We start from the raw sequence: 22,016 nt of genomic DNA, 5'->3' as shown, positions 1-22,016 counted from the left end.
TCAAAGGCAGATGCATCAATCCTTCCAGGGGCTGGAAACGTGAGGAGCATGCCAAAGACCCAGTGCAGGTGCCAAGTGGATTCTTCCCTGCTGGCTCTTGCCCATGCCACTGCCTGGCCTCCCTGGAACACAGCACTGCCCCAGGCTCTCACTAAACCTGGATTCCTTCCCTGGTGGTGGGGTTCACCCAGGATTTAGTGAAGGGACCACGAGTTGGGCTTTAGGAGCTAGGAAGGCAAGAGGAGAAATAGAGAGGACCCTGGGGACACACCTAAAAATGGCCTGTAAGCAACTAAGTCTCTGGCTATTGGAACCCTGCAGCCTACTGTGTCTACATTAGCAGACAACACAGGGAACTTGTTTCCTAATCTGCAAAACTGCCCAAGGGCCCTGAAACCCGGATGTGGGGTCAAGGAGTCTTTCCAGTGATAGAAAGATGGGTGGCAGTGCCTTGTCAGGGTTCAGATTTCAGCTGTTATGTAGATATATATATTTTTTTTCTTGTGTGGTTAAGTCCAGAAAGTCCAGTTCTTTAAGTTCATAAGATAGAATGACACATCCCTTTCAAATCTAGGAAGGAACTTGAGCATGCTTTACATCCAAGTTGGATGCGGTCTGCTCTTGAGTGGTTTTGTGGGGGAGGTGTGTGTTCAGTGTTTACCCGTAGGCGCCATCATTGATTCCCAAAAGCATTAGGACTATACTTTGTAGAAAGGACAAATCGGAAAGCTGTCCTGCAGTGGAGGAAGCGGGGTTGGGGCATGGAGGTAAAGGGCAGGGCCAACTTGAGGGCCCCGGTCTTCCAGTGTCATTTCCTTGCTGAGCACAGTTGTAGTCTGCGCATGTGCCTGTACTGAGTTACAGGAGTGACACGCATGTGCAGCAGTAATTGATTCCACCCTGGTTCCTCCCATCCCAAAGTGAAGATTGTCTTTCTACATGGTCCAGGTCTCCTGCTCCAAAAAGCCAGAGCTGAAGAAGCCCGGGCCACAGCTTAAGTCAAGGGAATTTTCATTTGCGTCAATAATATTTAAGATTTTCTGAGTTGTTTGAAGTCTTTATAGTTTTTCTGTATCAGCAGCTTCTCTCAGTATTAGAGAAGGTATTTATTTCTCTGTAGATATAGATAGATAATTAGATATATAAATATATATATATACGCCAAACTGCCTTACAAGATTTTTTTCATTCTTTCTTCTTTCTTTCCTCTTTCTTTTTCTTTCTTATTTTTTTTTCTTTTTTTTCAGTGTTGTATGTGTAGCAGGCACTTGAGTTTATATGAAGATGTTTGCTTCAGTCAAGGATGGAAGAAAGGAGTTGTGAGGTGGTAAAGGGAGATGTGAGGCAGGGAGAGAGGAGGCAACAGAGTATGAATTCTTGACCACCAGCCACCACTAGCCGAGAATGTCCAGGTAGATTGGGGTGGCCTTCCCCAAAGCATGGAGGATTTTGTAAATCTCCTTGATGTTCAGCCGCTGCTGTGGTTCCCTCTGCCAGCACCCCAGCATGATGTCATACACCTCTTTGGGGCACACTCGGGGCCTCTCCAAGACACGACCTTGGGTAATGCACTCAATGACCTAAAAGAGTGAGGAGAAAAATGAAGTTATATCCAAAGCCCAGCCTTGGCCCTGTGGCTTCTACCCAGCAAAAGGCAACGACATCATAGCTCAGCTTCAGTGGAAAGCTCAGGTACACACAAGGCTAGGCTGATTTTTTTCATCTCTCTGTATATGGGCTAGACAGGGGCGCAAAGGACAGCAGGATGGTGGAACCCATTGCTGTCCTTTATATTCTACCTCTTGGACCAGGTCCACCTGGACATTGACTCTCCATATCCACATTCCCTTTTACCTAATTCTTCCTGAGCAGTCTTGAATTTCATCTGAATTGACGTGAGTTGGGTTCATTTTTGGCTTGCTTGATGAGATTGACTTCTGACCTGTCTTTTCCCCTTTTTTGAACCTGTATAACATTGAAATCACTTAAAAGCACTCTGCATTCCTGGCCCCTGCATGCCTACCTTTCCCTTAGCTTCTTGGCCAACTCTCCTCTTGGTCAAAGCCTCTGTGTATATCACCACACTTGCCTCTGAGTGTAGGTTTCTATCTGAGGGAGGCCCCACCTCCTCTTCTCTTTGCATGCACCCATGTACCTTGTGTCTTTTAATGTCTTTAATGCTAGGTCTGACTGATTCACCACTATCTGTTGGGTAGCAATGCAAGTCAGTTCACCCCAAGGGATTTGATCATCCTTGTCTGTAAAGTGGGAAATAAATATCTGCCTTGACAACCTCCTAGGAGTGTTTTATTAAGGACAAATGAGATTAAGAAAAGGGACCAGATGGCTCTACATACTGAGACAGTGGCCATATAGAGAAGTGGGAAGAAAACAAATAATGCATGGCTGGACCAACCTCAGCAGGCCACTTTAGAACTGTCTATAACTTGCAGTTCATTTCCCATTCCTCAAAGACATTTTTTTTTTTTCCTTTGTGGTGCTAGGGATCAAACCCAGGGACTCACATATGCTAGGCAAGTGCTCTACCACTGAGCTACATTCCCAATCCAGACACTTCTTCACTAATGCTGATGACGTGTATTCTCAAAGTTTCATCTTCTAGTTTGAAGGTTAATTTTCACTTGTCTCTCACTCCACCACCATGTAGCTTTGAGCAAGTTACTTACCCTGAACCTCAGTTTCCACATTTGAAGATTGGTGGTATGATAAAAATACACAGAATAATCTCTAACTCAGTAGCAAATGTTGAACAAGTGCTGTTTCCCTTCTCTGCCCCTGTTCCCCTGTAGTCAATTGGGCTAGAGAACTGCTTTATTTTTTCTTTGATATCTTCCCATGCTGCTTAACAGGGTCTTGTCCTGGGTTTTGTCTCAGGTCACTTTGACCTGGAATGGGCTGTCAAACCATCATTGTGTCAGAATCCTCCTGGTCCTATTCACCCTGGAGACGGCAACAGTTCACAAGGCTCATTCTTATGCCGCCACTGATTAAATTTCCTTCTGGTAGTAGAGCCCCATTTCCACTTCCTGTAACCTTCACTTCCATGAAAAAGAATCCAGTTGAAACTGCTACAGCAGTTGCTGATGCTAACATCAAAAGCACTCAGTAGTGTCTCTCCATTATCAGTAACTGCCAGTGCCTGGCTGCTGTGGTGGGTGGAGGCTGGGAGGGGGCTGAGACAGGAAACCTGCCTTCAAGGCCATTGCCTCACCAGGCAGTCTTAGAAGACACCACAAACACCCTGTAAGCTACTATGAACCGCTCAGTTACCCAGGACAAGTTTTCTGCTAAGGCCAACAATACCTTCATCCAGAGCCTCTCTTTTCTCTGGCTACCAAAATACATGGAAACCGTGTTCAGGTGCCTGCTGAGCACAAGCACCTGAAAGTTTTCATGTGTGCTCCCCCCAAGGAAAACATTTTTTTTAAGCACCATAAAGAATATGACATATTCTCTTACCTTATTTTAAAAGGTTATACAGTGTTTTGTCCTACTTTGGGAAATGTGTTCAGGCCCCACTGAGCTTCTGAATAGTAAGATATTACAGATTTAGAGAAATGCCTTCTTTTCAGTCTTTGAAATTCATTTAATTAAGTGGTCAGGACATAGGAGAGCACAGATGAATATAGCTTTCAAGAAGAAAGAAACTGTCTTGAATATAAAATAAGATTTCAAAACTAAAAGGTCCTAATGTTTACATTTTCCCAGAAAACAGAAGACCATAAAAAGAATTGCAATGTATTATAAGTGAGCTGGGTTGGGAGACAAATCCCCTTCAGGTCTATGAACTATACTGAATCCCCCACAGGCAATATGGCTCTGGTCTACACTCAACCGAGAAGCAGTTTGGAAGGTTTGGAAGCAGAAGGGTCCTGTGACCACAGCCCAGGCTCTGTCCCTGATCCTGGGGTTCTCACCTCCAAGGCTGTCTACTCCAGGATTCCAAATAATCCCCCTTCCTTAGTACTGAATCTCAACAAGTGTTTTTGTGAAAATTATTAAATTACCACAGCTAAAGTGCTTAGGAAAGTGCCTAGTGCTAAATGTGATCTATTATTAAAATTCAGTCACTTTCATTTTTATTGTTATTTAAATTAAGATTATAAAAATATTCTGTTTATTATTATGCTTACTGTTATGACTTATTTTATTCCTAGAAATTCACACAGCACTCTCTCCATTATATGCACTTGACTTTCTCAGTTCACCATCTTATACATCGTTGGGGCTGGTGTGCCTAAAACCCTTGGGGACCCAGATTCCTGGGGCATACCCGGTAGTAGATATTTCCACAAGATGGCACAATTGAAAAACTCATTGTTGTTCTTTGTTTTCCTTTCCTGTCTTGGTTAAACACTTGTGATTTTTAACTATAGCAGAACAAATAAAACCATGACTTTTATCTCCATTTAGACATCTGATTTCATGCCCTTTTGACAATAATACTATATTTCTTATGGTTACAATTTTTCCCCACTCTATATCCCACTCCCTTTTTCTTTTCAAGTTCCAGGGCTTAACCACTGAGCCATATCCTGAGCCCATTTTTATTTTTCATTTTAAGAAAATGAAAAGGGTCTCACCAAGTTGCTTAGGGCCTTGGTAAATTGCTGAGGCTGGCTTTGAACTTGCGGTCCTCCTGCCTCAGATTCTTGAATCACTGGAATTACAGGCATGTACCACCACACTCAGCAGGCTTCCCCCTCTGCTTACTTATGTCTACATCCATTCTGCTGGCTCCAAATCCCAACTGATGTTTTGTACACTATGGCCAATTCCTGGCCTGAGCTACAATCTTTCCCCCAATCAGGATTCCTGTGTGCCCTCCTTTTTACCTCTGTGTTTGAGAGCTGAAACCATGGCTGTTTTCCATAGGTGAAGATCTCCCAAAGGATCACCCCGAAGCTCCACACATCACTCTCTGTAGTGAACTTCCGGTACATGATGCTTTCAGGGGGCATCCAGCGGATGGGGAGCATAGTGTGTCCTCCCACCTAAAAAGGGTCAAGACAGAGGCACAGAGAGTGACCAGATGACCAGAATCAGTCATGTCTTTCTGTAAGCTTCATGTGAAGATACAATCTCTTCCATGCATCATATTCTAAGATGGCTACTACTTGATGCAACTTGTATCAGAGGGTGAGTGGAGACACTGACGTCTGAGACTAAAACACTGGAGGCAGCTAGAGTAGCAGTAAGAAATAACACCTGAAGAAGGTAGTTTCCTTGATACTAAGTGTGATGAAAGACCTCAAGGTGATCTGAAGTAAGAGAGAAGGTTTCAGAATCCGGTGCTACCATAAAAATCTTAAAATCTTCTAGAGGAAAGTCTGCAGAGTCCCTGAGTAAGCTGCCCAGTATCAAGTATTTGCAGACATCAAGTTAGCCTTGTTGGCCAATGTGGGGAGGGCACAATGTAGTCCACTGGCATCTCATAGGTAAAACTCTGACTAGCTCCTACCTGTCAATCCTAAATTTCTTACCACATTTTGGGATTTCACGCCAAGGGACAGGGAAGTTCCAAGAGCAAGGAAAAACCACATACTAATAAGATATCAGGTGGACAGAGGGAAATAATGACAGTTTTTAATAATATCTCAAAAGTCAATAAGGAAGACAGTCTTTAATGTGGCCTAAGAAGACTATCAGCCATTTGTGGATTTACTGATCTGAGGACAACAGAAAGCCACTAACAAGAGCCAACATTCAGGGTATTTTTTTTCCTTAAAAGGATGTCAGGGAGAGCCACGTTCCCCAGCAGGTCGAGAATATTATCAGCAGTGGAAGAAAATTCACAACATGTTTTAAAACTCAGGAAGTAACTGCATCATTATTAAATACAGATTCAAAAATTGGAACATTGGGCAGATACATGGAATTTGTTGAGGCAAAAGTGCTTACTATTGATAAAAAAAGAGTTCTTTATAAATGTTCTGATAAACAATTAACTCAAAGTTTTCATTTCTGAGGTGGATGAGCTAGAGGAATAATAATAATGAACATTTAAAGAGTGATTTGGGAGATGGGCAATCTTGTTTCTCTAAAGCGAAGTCATGTTTGCCTTATCCACTTGAAGTATTTTAGAAGATAACAGATAATAAGGGTTTGCAGAACAGTTGTTTTCAACCTGGGATTTTATAATCAGGAAAGGTCTATGTCTATTTTAAAAACTGAAGATATTTGTTTCAAACAAGCAAAAACAGAAAATTTACTACATACAACCCTTCATTAATAAAGCAGAAATTAATTGAGGATATATTTGAAAAAAAAAGAGAAAAGAATCCAAGATAAACAATGATTTGGAACATTACGAATAATACAGAGCAAATAAGCTACAAGAATGCAGCTTAAATTCAAATAACAGTTGCTAATTTGGTAGTAAAAGGTAATACTATACTAATAAGGGCTTTCTATAAAATAGAGAAAAAGTAAATAATAATACCAATAATGCTAATAGTACCACCACTGTTACTACAAACATCTATCTGGAATGAAATTTCCATATAATTTCAACCATAAATGCATAAAAGAGTATATACAGAAAAAAATTAAAAGCCTGATAAAGGAAAATCTGCAGAGTCCCTGAGCAAGCTGCCCAGTATCAAGTATTTGCAGACATCAAGTTAGCCTTGTGGCCAATGGGGGGAGGGCACAATGTAGTCCATGGGCATCTTGTAGGTAAAACCACAATTAGCTCCTGAATTTATAAATTTATTATTTAGAAAGGAGGGGAAAAGGCTACAGATAATGAACAATGGTTGATTATGACAGTTTAAATGTGCTTTTAAAGTTTTAAAGCAACTTCCAGAAGAATAGAAGTGTACACCTAACTTCCTAACCATTTTCAGGAAAACAGAACCAAAATCTTTAACCAATACCAAAAAGACTACAGAAAGAGGAATAGCATTAGTTAGACCACGAAATAAAAAAGAGGTTTAGAATTATTACTGTAGACAATAAGTAAAAACAGGTTATAATACCTCTTAAGTGAGAGAAAAATTAAGGGTTAAAAAAAACAGGATTCATGTTATTTAGAAAACTCATATCTAAAATAAAATCGAAAAAAATACTAAAAATAAAAGAAAAAATACAAGCAATAAAAGGAAAATATAATCAACCTATATATGCATATACACAAATATACAGGCATATATTATATATGCCTATATATGCAAGTATAAACATATACTTTTGTGTATACGTATATACATATATATGACCAATAATATTACTTTTATTGATTATTTTTATACATTTTGTATTTTTCACATGTGTATATAAAAACAGACTTCCAAATGTCAGGAATAAGTTGGAAAAAAAAAGTAGTTTGTATCATATTTTCAGTATACTTAATACTTAATATCATATTTAAAGATAGAAAAATTTACTATTATGGTAATCATGAATACTATGCTCCAATTAACATAGCAACACTATATAAAATATGTGTGTGTATATACAGTATACACACACACACACACACACACACACACACATATATATATATATATATATATATATATATATATATAGTAAAATTGGGCATAAACCAAAATTAACAAACCTATCATTATAATGGAAAATTAAAACACTTCTTTCACAAATTAAAATATCAAAATGACAACATAAATGAAAAGACATTTTTTAAAATATGAATAATGAGTTTTGATGGATAAATATGTTGTGTGATGGTTTATGTCATTCAGACTCCTTAAAAATAATTACCTTAAATTAAAATATTTATAGAAACCAACCACATAATAAACCTCAAAGAAAATCTGAAATTCTAAGAGGAAAAAGATAAAGAATAAAAGCAAAAAACACTTTCTTCATCAAATAAAACAAAATAGAAATTAACAACAAAAGTTTAATTTTTTAAATGGTTCTCTTTGGGCAATTAAAAACCTAATAAAGAAAACATAAAAATAAAATTTAAAACTATATATTATAATATTAACTAATGTCCTATTCATTAAATCCTGAGGAATATAGTGAAAGTAATTTGGAGGGTATAATATAGCATCTAAACACTATTTTAAAAATAGTTAAAATATAACTAAACTAAATAAGGATCCAAGGTAAAAGACAGAGAGACCTAAAAACAAACGTAGGAAAAGTAAAAGGCACTAAATAATAAAGCCAAAATAAAATGAATATGGATCGATTGGTATCAAACAAAACAAAGTAAAACAAACAACCAAAAAGGGGAAAAGAGCAGACTCGGTCTGCACAGTCAATTGCTAGTTCTTTCAAAAGTTATATAAATGTATGGCAAGGTTAATAAGGGATACAGAGGAGATAATTTGAAATACAACAATAATTTGAAAATAAAGATTCAGTGATTGGTTTACTAGAAAACATTAATGAAATGTAGAAAACAAGAATATAAAAACAACTGCAATTCTAGTAAAAACTCTATACATAAAAAATGTCATAGGTTCAGATGGTTTTATGATTGTATGATTGAGTTCTACTAACATTTTCTATCTTATTTATATTTTTCCAAAGCAAAAAAATGACAGAAATGTTCTCAAACCACTTCTGTGGCTTGAATATTTCTTTTTTCTTTCCCCTTGATTTTTTTTCCCTTTGGCTTGAATATTTCTGATAACAAAATCAGTCAAGCTTAACATGTAACCTTAAATACATAAATACAGATTTTTAATCTATGCATGTATAGAACTATCTCTGTTATGAATAGTCTCCAAATCTGAATGACACATCAAATCAGGAGCAAATCACAGAAATCCCACACATAATTGAAGAATGTTTATAACAGAAATGCAAGAATGCATCAACATTAAGAAATCTGGTTTAATTTACTAAATGGAAAATAAAAGAAAAAAAACATCCTTTGAGAAGATGCCAAAATTTTCCAATGCCCTTTTATGATTAAAAGCTCTAATCCCTTAGTAATAGAATATAACTTCCTTTATTCAGCACACTAAATATCATACTAACTGATAAAACCTTAGAAGCAATTAAAAGTATTATAGACTTAATAAATTATCCAGATATAAAAGGATAACACAAGAGTCAAACTCTTCTCACATGTCAGTAGCAATGACTTTAAAATGCACTGGAAAATAAAATTATTTGTAAAATAGCAACACAATGTTTAAAACCCTGAGACATAATCCTTAGCAGAAAATATACAATTTTATTTAAATAAAAGTGTTGAAAAAAAAAGCAGAAAAGAAGACCTAAATAAATGAATTTTTTATAATTCCCTCAAAAAGAAGAATCAATATCACAAACGTGTCATTCTTCCCTCAAAATAGTCTAAAAGTTCAAAACAATGTAGATAAAAACCCCAATGGAATGGTTTATGGAAATCAACAACATGAATCCAAATTCATCTAGAGTAGTAAATACTTGATAAAAACTTGTTGAAATTAGAACAATGATGGAGATTTGCTCTATGAGCAAAATATTTTATTGAACTATGTAATGAACACATTGTAGTTTGGCATAGGGATAGACAAATTTATTAATGGAACAAACTCAAAGTCTAGAGGCAGACCCATATGTAAATATTGGAGTTTAATATATGAAATGATGGGTTAGTAATTAAAGTGTTGGGACAATGAACTATTCATTAAGAAAATACACTTAGATACCTACCTCACACCATATACAAAAATCATTTCCAGATGGATTAAAGAGCTAAACATAAAAACAAAACAATAATAATATTAGAAGAAAACTTACAAAAGTATTTGTATAACCTCAGGAGTGGAAGGCCTTCCTACATAAGACATATATGTTCAAGAAGCCATACAGGATAATATTTTGCAATATAGCTTATTAAATTAAATACATTTGCATAGCACAAGACAAAATAATCATAGTTAAAAGACAAATGAGATAAAATATTTGCAATTATGTAACAAACAAGGAATTAAAAAAAAAACATATAATACAAAGTACTCCTTCAAATTAGTTAGCAAACACAACCAACAGAAAGAAGAGTTAAAAGAGACGAACAGATGATCCACCAGACAGCTACCAATAGCCACAAATGTATGAGGAGATGCCAATTAAAACAACAAGAGACACATTTCTGAATGTCATTTGAGAAAAATGGAAAAGGATGTATGTTATCTGGTGCTTGAGGGATATGAGGAATTAGTCTCCAGTGCCACTGGCAAGATTGGGACACCTTTTCTGAGAGCAAATTCTTTTAGAGTCTGTTCACACTAAAGGTACAAGTGCCTTTGACCAGCAATTCATTTGTAGGTGTCTTAGGAAAAACATTTGCTCTTGTAGGTGCTAATATTTAATTGAAGACATTTATTTTGTTGTTTCAAAGGGCAGACAATAGTATTCACTAAAGGTATATTCAATGATCAAAAAGGAAATGGCAGAGATATGTGTACTGATATGTAAGTGTGTCCAGATATATCAAACGAAAATGCAAGTTGCTAAAAAATATATTTGAGCATTCTCATTCCTATAAAAATGGATATATGCATACACAAGCAAATATACAGTACCGTGCAACTTGGCAAACACATGGAAAGAGGTCCTGAAAACTAGTGAACTGGTGGTTTCCTCTAGAGATGGAAGTGAGAATGAGTAGAGACCAAAGGAAACATTTCACATTTCACTGTCTGTATTTCTGTACTGTTAGAAATGTCATGATGATCATGTATTACATTTGAAATTTTAAAAACAATAAAAGGAAATAATAACATGAATAAACAGAAACCAGCAGACCAACTTTAAGTTCTACATCAAAAGATAAGTTTTTTTAAAAAAAATATTATTTTTGATAGAATATTATAGAATGGTTTATTGCAACTGATTTCTTCATTAAAGAAAAAGTAGCAGTCAGAAATATAGGAACATTACCCTTGATGGACAATTGTGGATAATGGAATCCTCCAAAATGATGCTGGTGTATGTGTCATTTGATGATTTTTATTTACAATCCAGAAGATGTATTACAAATTGAAATCTATAAGTTTACAAAAAGGAGAAATTCAAGTGTACTGGGTATAAACTGTGATGAGCTTAAATGTTTGGACAGAAAAGTATTAGAAGGGTATTAACTGGTCACAGGGGAATCTTGATAAGATTCTTGCTAAACAGCACCAGCAATGTGGGTAGAGTTTATACTGCACTCTTCCAGGAATGAACTAAAATATTTCAAGAGGTCTGTGATACGACAAAAACAGCAATAAATTGGAAGTTCAAAGCCCTGGATTTTGATCTGACTTTTGACAAGCACTTAACCTCTTTGAACTTCAATTTCCTTATCTTCAAAATGGGAGTTAAACACCAGTCCTGCCTAAGGTGATATTAGGTTGCAAAACCCATGAAGTGCAAAGACGTACCCACAAAGTACAATAACTGCTCATTGTGTGTTTCTTTACATGATGTATGGCAGCGTAACAACTCTCATTTCCTAGAGTTTTCTTATTTCATGTAAAACTCAGTGCTGCTTTCCCTCCAAGGTGACCTTCATCATTTTCCCTCAAGAAGAAACCCTGTCTAGGAAAGGTAGTATTCAAACATTTCTTATAAAAGTTATTGACAAATATCCCCATGATAAAACCAAACCAGACATAAGTTAGCCAAAAATCAGTCTTTGTAATAAGAACAATATGAGTTAATTAAAAATGACTTCTGGACACTGCATACTGCATTCCTTATACATACTACATTCTCCAATAGACACCTCTACCATCCCTGTTTCACAGAAAAAAAAAAAAGGATAAGGTACCTTTTTCAAGCATTGAATAAGAAATGTTAGCCAATGATCTGAGATACCTTAAGGATCTTAAGGTAAGCCTTGAAACAGGAAGTGTAAATTAAAAGACTCAGGAATAATTCTAGCAGTAAAATAAGCACTTGGAGAGAAGCAGGGCTTTGAGTTGCAATAGGAAAGACCCCCATGCCTACCTTGAAGGATACCTTCCAACACCCTCTTCCAATTGTTCCAACCTCACACACAATCCCAATGAGGACAAGAGATACAAAACTCTGGAAGGACTTCTGCTCAAGAGACACTTTGCTAGTGCTAGAGGGTCAGGATGCTCAGGTTGTTTAGATGTCTGTTTGGAGGAATTAAAGGGTTATACAATCTTAGCACAAGTTCTCTTTTCTGTTTTTGTCTAGCCAGGAAGGGGTCTAGCCAGGATTCATTAGGGTCTTTGCTCCTTTTGAATTACCAGGCATATTAATTCCAGAATGCAACCCCATTTGCTGCATTATTAAGTCTGTTTCTGAGAAAAATGACCAGTCCAGACATATTGGGAGTCATCCTGGAACAGAACAAGGGAGTCTCTATCTGCATAAAATTGCTTTTATGTCCAGATTTCATGTATGGACACCAGAGGCACCTAATCAACTCAGGCTTCAAGAGGCCCATTCAAAGGTCAACCACAAATCAAGAAATTGTAGGGGAAGGTCGTACAACTTCTTCAAAATCTAGTCAAATCTGGAAAACCAGTTTCTGAGACCTCTGGACCTTCTGCCTGAGCAGAAGGGCGGGTACTCATTGTCCCTTGAGAAGGGAGTGCCCTTGACCTCTTGCCTACTGATATTTTGCTAAACACTTTTGACAAATTTGCTTCCTGCTTCAGTTAGTCTGCCAAATAAGATACATGATGTCTACTTAAATTTGAATTTCAGATAAACAACAAATAGTTTTTAGTATAAGTATGTCCCAAATATTGCATGGGATATACTTATGTTTGGGGGTGGGTTGTTGTTGTTTTTGTGTATGTGTGTATTTGGTTTTTTGTCTGAAGTTCAAATTTAACCAGGCATTCTGTATTTGTATATGTTAAATCTGACAACACCAGATTTCAGACCTATATATCAGGAAATGGACATTATGCTCCCAATAAACCTTTTTATTTGCTGGGCTCTCTATGCTTGTTCTGCCCTTCTCCTGGTCTGCCTTCTCCCTTGTTCTAAAGAAGACTGCTGAGCTAGTGTACTATGCAAGCAAAGCTCCCTTCTCTCTCCCCTTCTACTGTCCCAGTCTCTTTGCCTGTTTCTCATTAACATCTTCCTGGATAGTGCCTATGACAGAGAGAAGCCTGTGCCAGAATCTTCCTCTATAAACACACTTCTGCTACCTTCTAGCTACAGATCCTTGGGCAAATTATTTGTCCTGTCTGGGATTCAATTTTCTTATCTGAAAATATGACTGGAACTGTAATTGGCTCCTAGGATAATTCACCCAATTATATGTGCCTGATATGCTTGTTTAAAATGCAGATTCTTAGACTGTACCCTAAACCTAATGAAATTAGACCAGAGGTCATCAAACTACGACCCATCTCCTGCTATTGTAAATAAAGTTTTACAGCTGAGACAGGAGGATCACAAGTTCAAGACCAAACTCAGCAACTTAGTGGGGCCCTAAGCAACAGTGAGACCTTGTTTCAAAATAAAAGTACAAAAGGCTGGGGATGGAGGTCAGTGGTAAATTGCCCCTGGGTTAAATTCCCAGTGCCACTGGGGGGGGGGGGCGGGGGGGTGTTTATAGTATGCAGTCATGTTCATCCATTTCCTTATTGTTTAAAGCTATTTTCACACCACATAGGCCAAGTTGAATGTTTCAAATAAGAGCATATTAATGTTATGAATATATACTATCTGGTCCTTTACTGAAGAAGTTTATGGCCTCTGAATTAGACTCAAAGGAATATCAGGATTGGAAGCTATAATTTTTTAATTGACAGAGAAAATTTTTTTTTTTAGTGTTACCAAAATCTTAATAATTCCCTAATTTCAAATATGATTGATTACACCTGACCAGGTATCTGGAGTCATGATCAGATTATAATGTTGTTGTGTGCTTTCTACTACAACACAATAGAGGTAAAGGATATGTTATAGTTTAGATATGAGGTGAAACTCATATGTGACACAATGCAAGAATGTTTAGAAGAAAAATGATTAGATTAAGAGAGTTTTAAAATAAGCAGGGATTAATTCTTTGATATGGATTGACTGGGTGATAATTGCAGGCAGGTAAGATATAGCTGAAGAAAGTAGGTCACTGGGGTTGTATCTTTGGGATTTATATTTTGTCCCTGGCAAGTGAAATATATTAATTCATTCTCTCTCTCTCTCTCTCTCTCTCTCTCTCTCTCTCTCTCTCTCTCTCTCTCTCTTCCCCTCTCTCTTTCATAGTTGCCATGTCCTGCTTTCCTCTGCCACCACCTTCCTCCATGATATTCTGTCTCTCCTTACACCCACAGCTATGGAATCAGCTGACCGTAAATTAAATCTCTGAAACCATGAGCCACAATAAACTTTTTCTCCTCTAAGTTGTCTTTTTCAGGTCTTCCAGTTACAACAATGAAAATTTGACTAAAATAACATGCCTGTATTACTTTTTTGTGATGTTAAGACTGATCAGTGCATATAGTGTGATCATAATTCACCTAATGATTTTAGCACCCATGATGATCATGGCCCAAACCCATTATTTCATTAGTGGTTACAAAAAGGTGACATTCTAAATATAGCATTCCCTCTGCATATATTAGCTGAAAATCTTTTATAAATAAAACTTTCCTTCATCAGCTATTTATTTATACTGATAGCAGTTTACACAGGACAGGCAAGATAACGCTCATTTTTTTTTCTCTTTATTTACTACTTCTTATAATAATGAATTCATTCCCTAGAATTTTCCTAAAGTAACCAATAAAAGTTTTATTTTATTTTATTTTTTTATTTAATTTTTTAACACACACAAACACACACACACACACACACACACACACGAAGTGTTTTATTCTATTGTAGTTAGTATTTTTGATGTCTGGTGTCCCATCTCTGGCCATGGACGACTCTTATTAAAGTTAATGCCTGTGTCGTCTCACATAACCCCTGTTGTCTTTGATAGCATCTTTGTTATCTGATTTGAAAGAAAAATCTAGGCATTTTCTGCCCTGATGTTTTAATCAGTCATTTCTCTGAGAACCTCTGAATGCTTTTCTTTGCAATGGAATTTAGAGACCACAATGAGGATCCTTAGTGCTCATTGTGACTGGGGTGGTCATTATTTCCAGGTTGCTAAAGTGGGAATGTATAGGTAGAAAAGGAAGCTAGGAAAAAAAAATTTTCTGAAGAGAAATTGCAAAATGAGTTTATATTTACTTTTTGAAATTCAAATTTAGAATAACATAGCTTTTATTTAATTTCTTTGATTTTATATTTATACTTTGATTTTCAAAAATCATGATTTTTATAACATTAGTAACCTATTTGTTTTTTCCTAATATACTGGCATATGTCCATGTAACATACAGAGAATTTCAGCATAAGTTAAAATATTATTACTGGCAATATGATTACTAAAAAATATCTATACACTTTGTAGCTTTTTCTGTCCTCAAGATATCCTACTGGGCCAGGCAGAGTGGTGCATGCCTGTAATCCCAGCAGTTCAGGAGATGGAGGCAGTTCAAATCCAGCCTCAGCAAAAGCAAGGTGCTAAGCTACTCAGTGAGATCTTATCTCTAAACAAAATACAAAATAGAGCTGGGGATGTGGCTCCGTGGTCAAGTGCCCCAGAGTTCAATCCCCAGTACTCCCTCACAAAAAAAGATATCCTACTAGGACATAGAGAAAGCAGTTTTATCTTAAAGTCATTTGAAATAATTCCTTTGTACACAGGTGAAGCCAACAACTTAATACACAATTCGTCTTTTTTGTTTCATCTTCCTTTTTAGTTTTGGAATTTTAAAATTTTTATTTTGGATTTGATTTATCATTGCTTGTTATGTCTGTAAATAAATAAATAAATAAATAATGCATGGTTTCAAAGTCAAAAGCACAAAACAATGTACTTTCAAGCAAGATCTAATTTCCTCCCTATTCATCTCATCTTCATCCTAAAGGAAACAATTTTGTTTTTTTCCTAGTTTCTACTTTCATTGATTTCTATACAAGGAAATATGGATTTAGATTCATTTACCTGTTCTGTGCTTGACTTCTCTCACTGTTGTTCATTCATTCCTTGTATGGCTGGCTGTATAAGAAGAACTCCGTTGGCATGACAATGCCAAAGCTTTTCCAGTCCTTCCATATTGTCAATAGAAAATGCACTGATTTTGTGTTTGTTTTGTTTTGTTTTTGTTTTTGTTTTTCACTGCTGGGGATGGAATTAAAGGCCTTGTGCATGCTAGATGCTAGGCAAGCACTCTACCACTAAGCTACACCAGCGGGGTTGAAGTATACTTTATATACATATCTCATATTATTTTCCCACATCCTAGAGGAAGAGCCATGGTTCCAAGGGATAAAGCCTAGAATTCCCATTCTGCATAATAGGTGAGAGATGGAGCGCAGCGCCCACAGGAGTGGTTTCTAACCAGGGTCTGCAGAACTTGGAGGTACATGAACTCTCTCCAGCAAGTATTCAGGCAAGGTTGTTTTGAGGGATTCTGCAGATCCTTGACTCTCATATGGATTTTCTTTTCCTAAAATTGAACTTAGAACCCCCTATGGTCTAGCAATTACTCTGCCCAATTACCACCTCCCCTGACTCCACACACACACAGCACTCTCAGAGGGGAATACAAATTTATCACTTTTTCTAAACCTCAGGAGTGAAAACCTACAGAGTAAAAAGGAAGGAACACTATGAAATATTGATGCAGGAGTTGAAAATGAGTGTCTCTAGTGACTGGGAAACAAATATTTTTGCAAGTCAAGTAATCTTTGATTCATTTGGAACTACCAAAGGGGGAGCAAACCTAAAAGAATTATCAGCAGAAAGATTAAAAATAATGTTTAATAAGAGACCAATGCATGATTTTAGGCAAATAAGTAGGTACTACTACAAAGAAATCAAGTCTCATTTCAATAAAAAAAAAACCTTCCTTTCCAATCTGGTTATTTTAAACAACATTTCTTAGTTCTTACATCTACAAAAATGAAAACAAGGATGAAATGATGCTGAATCTTCATTAATTTAACAATAAATAAAATTCATTAATGAATACATAGAGTAATTGAAAATATGACATGTTTCTCCATTAATATTCTACTTCTTATCTTTCATATTAATCAAAAGTTGTGCTATACATTAATATTATTTTGATCAACTGCCTATTTCTGTGTATTACTAATAATTATATGATACTGAATCCAAAAAGAAGCTCTTAACATTTAGAAACTTATGGTCATTGGACATTAAAAATTAAATTTAAATCTTCATACATATTTTTGTCACAGTAAATTATAATACAGTGGCCAATAAAATGCTTTCAAGCATAAGAATAAATTACATAATAATAAAATTCAGTGGGATAACTGGAATGGAAATATAAATCCAAGCAGAAAAAGGAGCCATGTAAAACTGACTGTTTAAGAACTTGTTCATGTGTTTAATAGATGATGTACCAAATTGCTCTGGTATTTAAAGTTCATTAGATACATTAAAGGAATGATGTGTTTTTTTTAATGTCAGTGTTTACAATATTCTGGAAATGGCATTATTTGCAGCTATTTAAAAATATGTTGAAGATTTTCGATGCCAACTTAAAATGGGCAAGGAGTGTGTGTCTGAGTGTGTGTGCATGTGTATATATAAATTCTTTTAGGGACATAAAAGTTTGAAGACCCTCAATCTAGAAACTCAGCATGTAGAAGCACAAAGTTTAGAGTCCTGCCTCTCTTGTCCTTCCCCAAGCCTGTATCCCACCCACCCTCAGGTTATCACTTCCCGGATCCCAGTTCTAAAAACCCCCACTTGAAGCCTAGCCCTTGAAGACCAGGAGTAAGTGGTACAGTAGGGGTTGAAAGTAGAGTGGTTGCAGGTTCCCAGGCCCCAGTTTCTACTGACTGCAGAGTGCTTTGCACCCCAGAGTGCTCCTCCCAGGGGCCTCCCACTCCCTCCACCCCCAGCTGTCACTTCTCTTCTAAACCATACTTTCCCAAACAAGGAATTGTCTTGCATATTTCCACCAAGTAACTCTGACTTTGCTATAGTCACTGGGAATTCACTACCCTGAGTTAAAGAGAAATTAAGATGAGCTCTAGAAGTTTCTTGGGGCTTCCTGTCTAATTACAAAGACAAGGAGGCAGTCAGTAGATTCCAAGGAACATATAGAAGCCTGCTTCACCCTGGGAGATTCAAAATATCTATCCTCATGCAACTCTATTGAGGTATAAAGGAAATGAAGTAACCCATATTCTGGATAAAAAAAAAAATTAAGATTCACCAAAAGTGAGTGTATGTTGATTCACAGGGCATGATATTTCTGGAACAAATGGAAGAATTCAAGCTTCCTCTGAACTCATTAATCTGAATGGGTGAGTCAGAACCTTAGAAGTAGATAAGAGGGCAACTCTGCACTTTTGAGGAGGCAACTCTGAGGAGTTGTAAAAACTTGCAACATGTTAATGGCAAAAAGTCTAATCAAGAGATTGTCATTTACAGTGTCATGGTTTGAATGTGAGGTGTCCTCCAAAAGTTTATGTGTGAAATAATGCAAGACCATTCAAAGGTGAAATTTAGGTCAAGAGAGGCAGCAGTGTTAAACTTTGTGCCTCTACATGCTGAATTTCTAGACCTAGGATCTTCAAATTTTCATGTCCCTAAAAGAATTAAAACAAAATGCATGCTCCTGGCACATTTTAAGTTGCCATCAAAAATCTTCAACATATTTTTAAATAGTTGCAAATAATGCCATTTCCAGAATATTGTAAACACTGACTTAAAAAAAAACACATAAGAACCTTAATTGAATCAGTAAATTAATCCCCTGATAGGAATTAACTGAGAGGGAACTGAGTGGGTAGGAGGTGGCTAGAAGAGAGTGGTCACTGGGGACTTGCCTTTGGGGTATATGTTTGGTGAACTGAGCTTCCTCTCTGCTTCCTACTCATCATGTAAGCTGCTTCTCTTCACCACACTCTTCCACCATGATGTTCTGCTTCACCTGGAGCCCTGAGGAAGTGAGCCAGCTCTCTGTGGATTGAGACCCCAAACAAATTTTTCCTCCTCCACAATTGTTCTAGTCAGGGCTTTTAGTCACAGCAGTGAAAAAGCTGACTAAAATACGTAATAACTGCTGTTATTTTTTACTTATTCAAATTTAACTTTTTAATTGCATATCTTAGCACAGAGAAGAGCCTTCATGTACATGAAGCAAAAAAGAAAAACAGCAATACACCTTCTTCATCCCCTGAAGATTCCATTTCCCATATTCCCCAATGGTCTTTGCCTCTCCCACACTGCTCTGTTATGTCTGAGGGGAAGCATCAGCCAGGGAGGGCAAGCACTTTGAACATGAGCCCAGCAGTAGTCCCAGTAGTCATCACATAGTCTTTAAAATTAAATCCACACTTGCTCCAGAGAGTTTGAGGCTTTCACATATAGAGGATGCACATCAGTATTGGCTACATATAGGATACTGCATGTGTAGACGTCCACACATCAAGAAGCAAGAGGTTTAAATGAACATATGTGCATGTGCTTTGTATGATCAGTCACAGACACAGATGCAGGCCTGTCAGTCATGCCCTCATTACATGGGGTTGGAAAAACCTGTCTCTGACATTTCTAGAAATCAATGACCTAAATGCAGGTGGAAACATCCAAAGTCCTCCTCCAATGTGTCCTGTCTCAAGACTGCAAAAGTAAATGTGATTTCACCCTAAACCAGTTGATTAACTCTAGCTGATTGACACCTTCAAAATTTTCTAGAATGATGAAATCCTCCCACCTAGAATTCATTATTCTTACTGCCCACACTCTCAAACCACTGGGTTCTCTTAATAGTTCCTCCCCAGGTGAATGGGAGACCTCCAGAGTCTTAGAAATAACATTTAATCCTTCAGAAACCCTCCTCCATTTCCTGCCTTTTCTCCTTCTTCCCCAGCCCATCTCTCCCCTCACATCTCTACTTGACTCTTCTGAATTGTGGCTGCTGCCTTTTGAACTAGTTCTTTAGCTTCTTGTTCATTCATTAGGCATGTCTCCTTGGTGACTGATATTGCCTTCTCTCTGGATGCCATCTGGAGTCTGGGAGTATCTTTAGGGAACTTGTTTTGCACTGTAAATGAACTCTGACCAGGTCCCCAAATCCAAGTTCATCAGAACCCATAGCCTGAAAGGAGAGATGCAATACTAAACCTATAGCTCGTGATCACACAGGGCTGGAGAGGACCTTAGGAATTACCTTGCCCACCTCCAGAGGTGGAAGCCTTGGCCTGAAGATAGGCAGTGCCTTGTCCAAGGTCACTAGAATAGTAAATAAAATGGAACTAAAGTCCATTGAGTTTTAATCTTGTCTTTAACGTCATCTTATATCAGGAGTGTAGCATACCTACACCAAAGTATGCAGATCACAAATACACAGATTAAGTATTATAAAGACAAAATCTCAGTCCTGTGGTTTCCTTCTTCCCATCCTTACACATATTGACTTTGGATCACCTAGAAAAACTATTTCCTCAGGTTTGTGCGGGTACAATTCTTAGGGGTATACTGATCTGAATGCTCTTTTGATTTTAGACTTATGATATACAAATGTGCCCTCACAAATATGTGTCTGCTGGGGTTTCATCCCAGTTATGGAAACTCCATGGCTTCCATGCCAAGGAAGCTTGGCCTGAGAGATGGAGACTCTTCCACAGTGACATCAGACTTCTAGCTTACTAAATCAGAATCACTTGCCTTCTTTTTGCAGAGGGATACTATCTAGCTCCTTCTTGTCACAAATTGAAGATCTCAGACCCAGGTCTAGTAGGTGCTTGGTATTCTTTGGCAGGAAGGTGCAGAGAAAACACACACAGACATCATTATAGCATTGCTCTCTCGCGGCAGGGCTTTGTGACAGCTTACCCAAATGGCATCCAGTGAGCAGAATCTCAGAGGAATGGCTGCCTCAGTCTGAGGCTCTGGCCCCAGGATCAGGAAAAACCCTTGGAGTCTTCCAAAACTACAAGGAATTAAGAGCCAAACTGTTTAGCTGTGTGAGCCCAGAGGACAAATAAGCCCATTGTGATTCTCCTCGATTCTCTTACCTAGAGCTGCTTCTGCCAGGAGCAAAGTTCTCAGATGGAAGCTCCAAGAGCACACACCTTTTATAACTTTGCCTTTTGTTTTCCATTTTCTGAATCCTGACTAAATGCTGGCATTTATTCAAAGACCTCACCGTCCTTACTGCCCCCAAGCAATATATATTTTTATAGAACAGACATTGCAAGTCCAAAGATGTGCATTGAAAAATAACTTGGCCCTCATTTTCTTGTCCAAATACCTAGATGAGAGCCTCCTGGCTGCACTAAAATCTTCTAGGGGAAACAAAGTTTAGTGATATTAAAATAACTCAATCAATTGAACAAAACTCGAGGACTCAGCTCAGCTCAGCTCCGTAGATCACACTAGAATCAAACGGATCCACCCAGATCTCAAATGCTCACGACGATATCCATGCACTAAGAAAGGCAGAATAAATACTTCTAATGATCCTAGATCTTTTTTTAAAAATTACCCTGTATAGCTCAGGCACTAGTAGTTATGTTCCAGTTTAGATTCAGACTTATTTAGCCAAAATAAAATAAACTCCTTCTAACAAGTTTGACTCTACTAAATATTTAGTAGCCTCAAAAAAAATCTACAATTTATGGTAACTGATATTGAAAATGTATGTACAGGATGAAGAAACACAGGATCCAAAGGAACACAAAAAAATAATGTATAACTTGATGAAGGCTATTTACTAGCTAAGCAACCTCAGAGAATTTATTAGTCCTCTGGAAGACTCAGCTTCCTTATGTGCAAAATGGGGATAACATCACATGTACTTAGAACACTCACAGAAATTAAGTGAAACAGTAAATGAAACAAAGGCAAGACACATGCCCATAGATATTACTTTGAATCAAAGTGTTCTTTGGAAGATAATTTCCCGATGGAAATTTTATATTTTTTTATACAGCATTTCCCCCAGTTTTCAAGGGACTTTGACATTCTGCCCAGTGACCGTCCCTAATTTATGGTTGAAAAA

The 22,016-nt window shown here is 37.2% G+C and overlaps 1 protein-coding gene across 4 annotated transcripts in view; it reads right to left on the bottom strand.

Moving 5' to 3' along the window:
• Positions 1–1,394: 1,394 nt before the first annotated feature.
• Ntrk3 (neurotrophic receptor tyrosine kinase 3) overlaps positions 1,395–22,016 on the bottom strand; it is a 372,623-nt gene continuing 352,001 nt past the window's right edge. For 2 of the 4 annotated variants that reach the window (XM_026388161.2, XM_026388162.2), the window contains 3 exons: positions 9,646–9,687; positions 4,857–5,015; positions 1,395–1,580 (listed from right to left, as the gene is read on the bottom strand). In XM_026388161.2, coding sequence (XP_026243946.2) covers positions 1,395–1,580; positions 4,857–5,015; positions 9,646–9,687 — 387 coding nt within the window. The remainder of the gene's footprint in view (positions 1,581–4,856; positions 5,016–9,645; positions 9,688–22,016) is intronic. The other 2 variants (XM_026388164.2, XM_026388165.2) reach the window with 1 other exon arrangement.

This window comes from Urocitellus parryii, chromosome 6 (genome assembly GCF_045843805.1).
Source record: "Urocitellus parryii isolate mUroPar1 chromosome 6, mUroPar1.hap1, whole genome shotgun sequence".
Classification (NCBI taxonomy): Eukaryota; Metazoa; Chordata; class Mammalia; order Rodentia; family Sciuridae; genus Urocitellus; species Urocitellus parryii.
The sequence above is the reverse complement of the archived record's forward strand: the minus strand, read 5'-3'. Positions and strand labels throughout refer to the sequence as shown.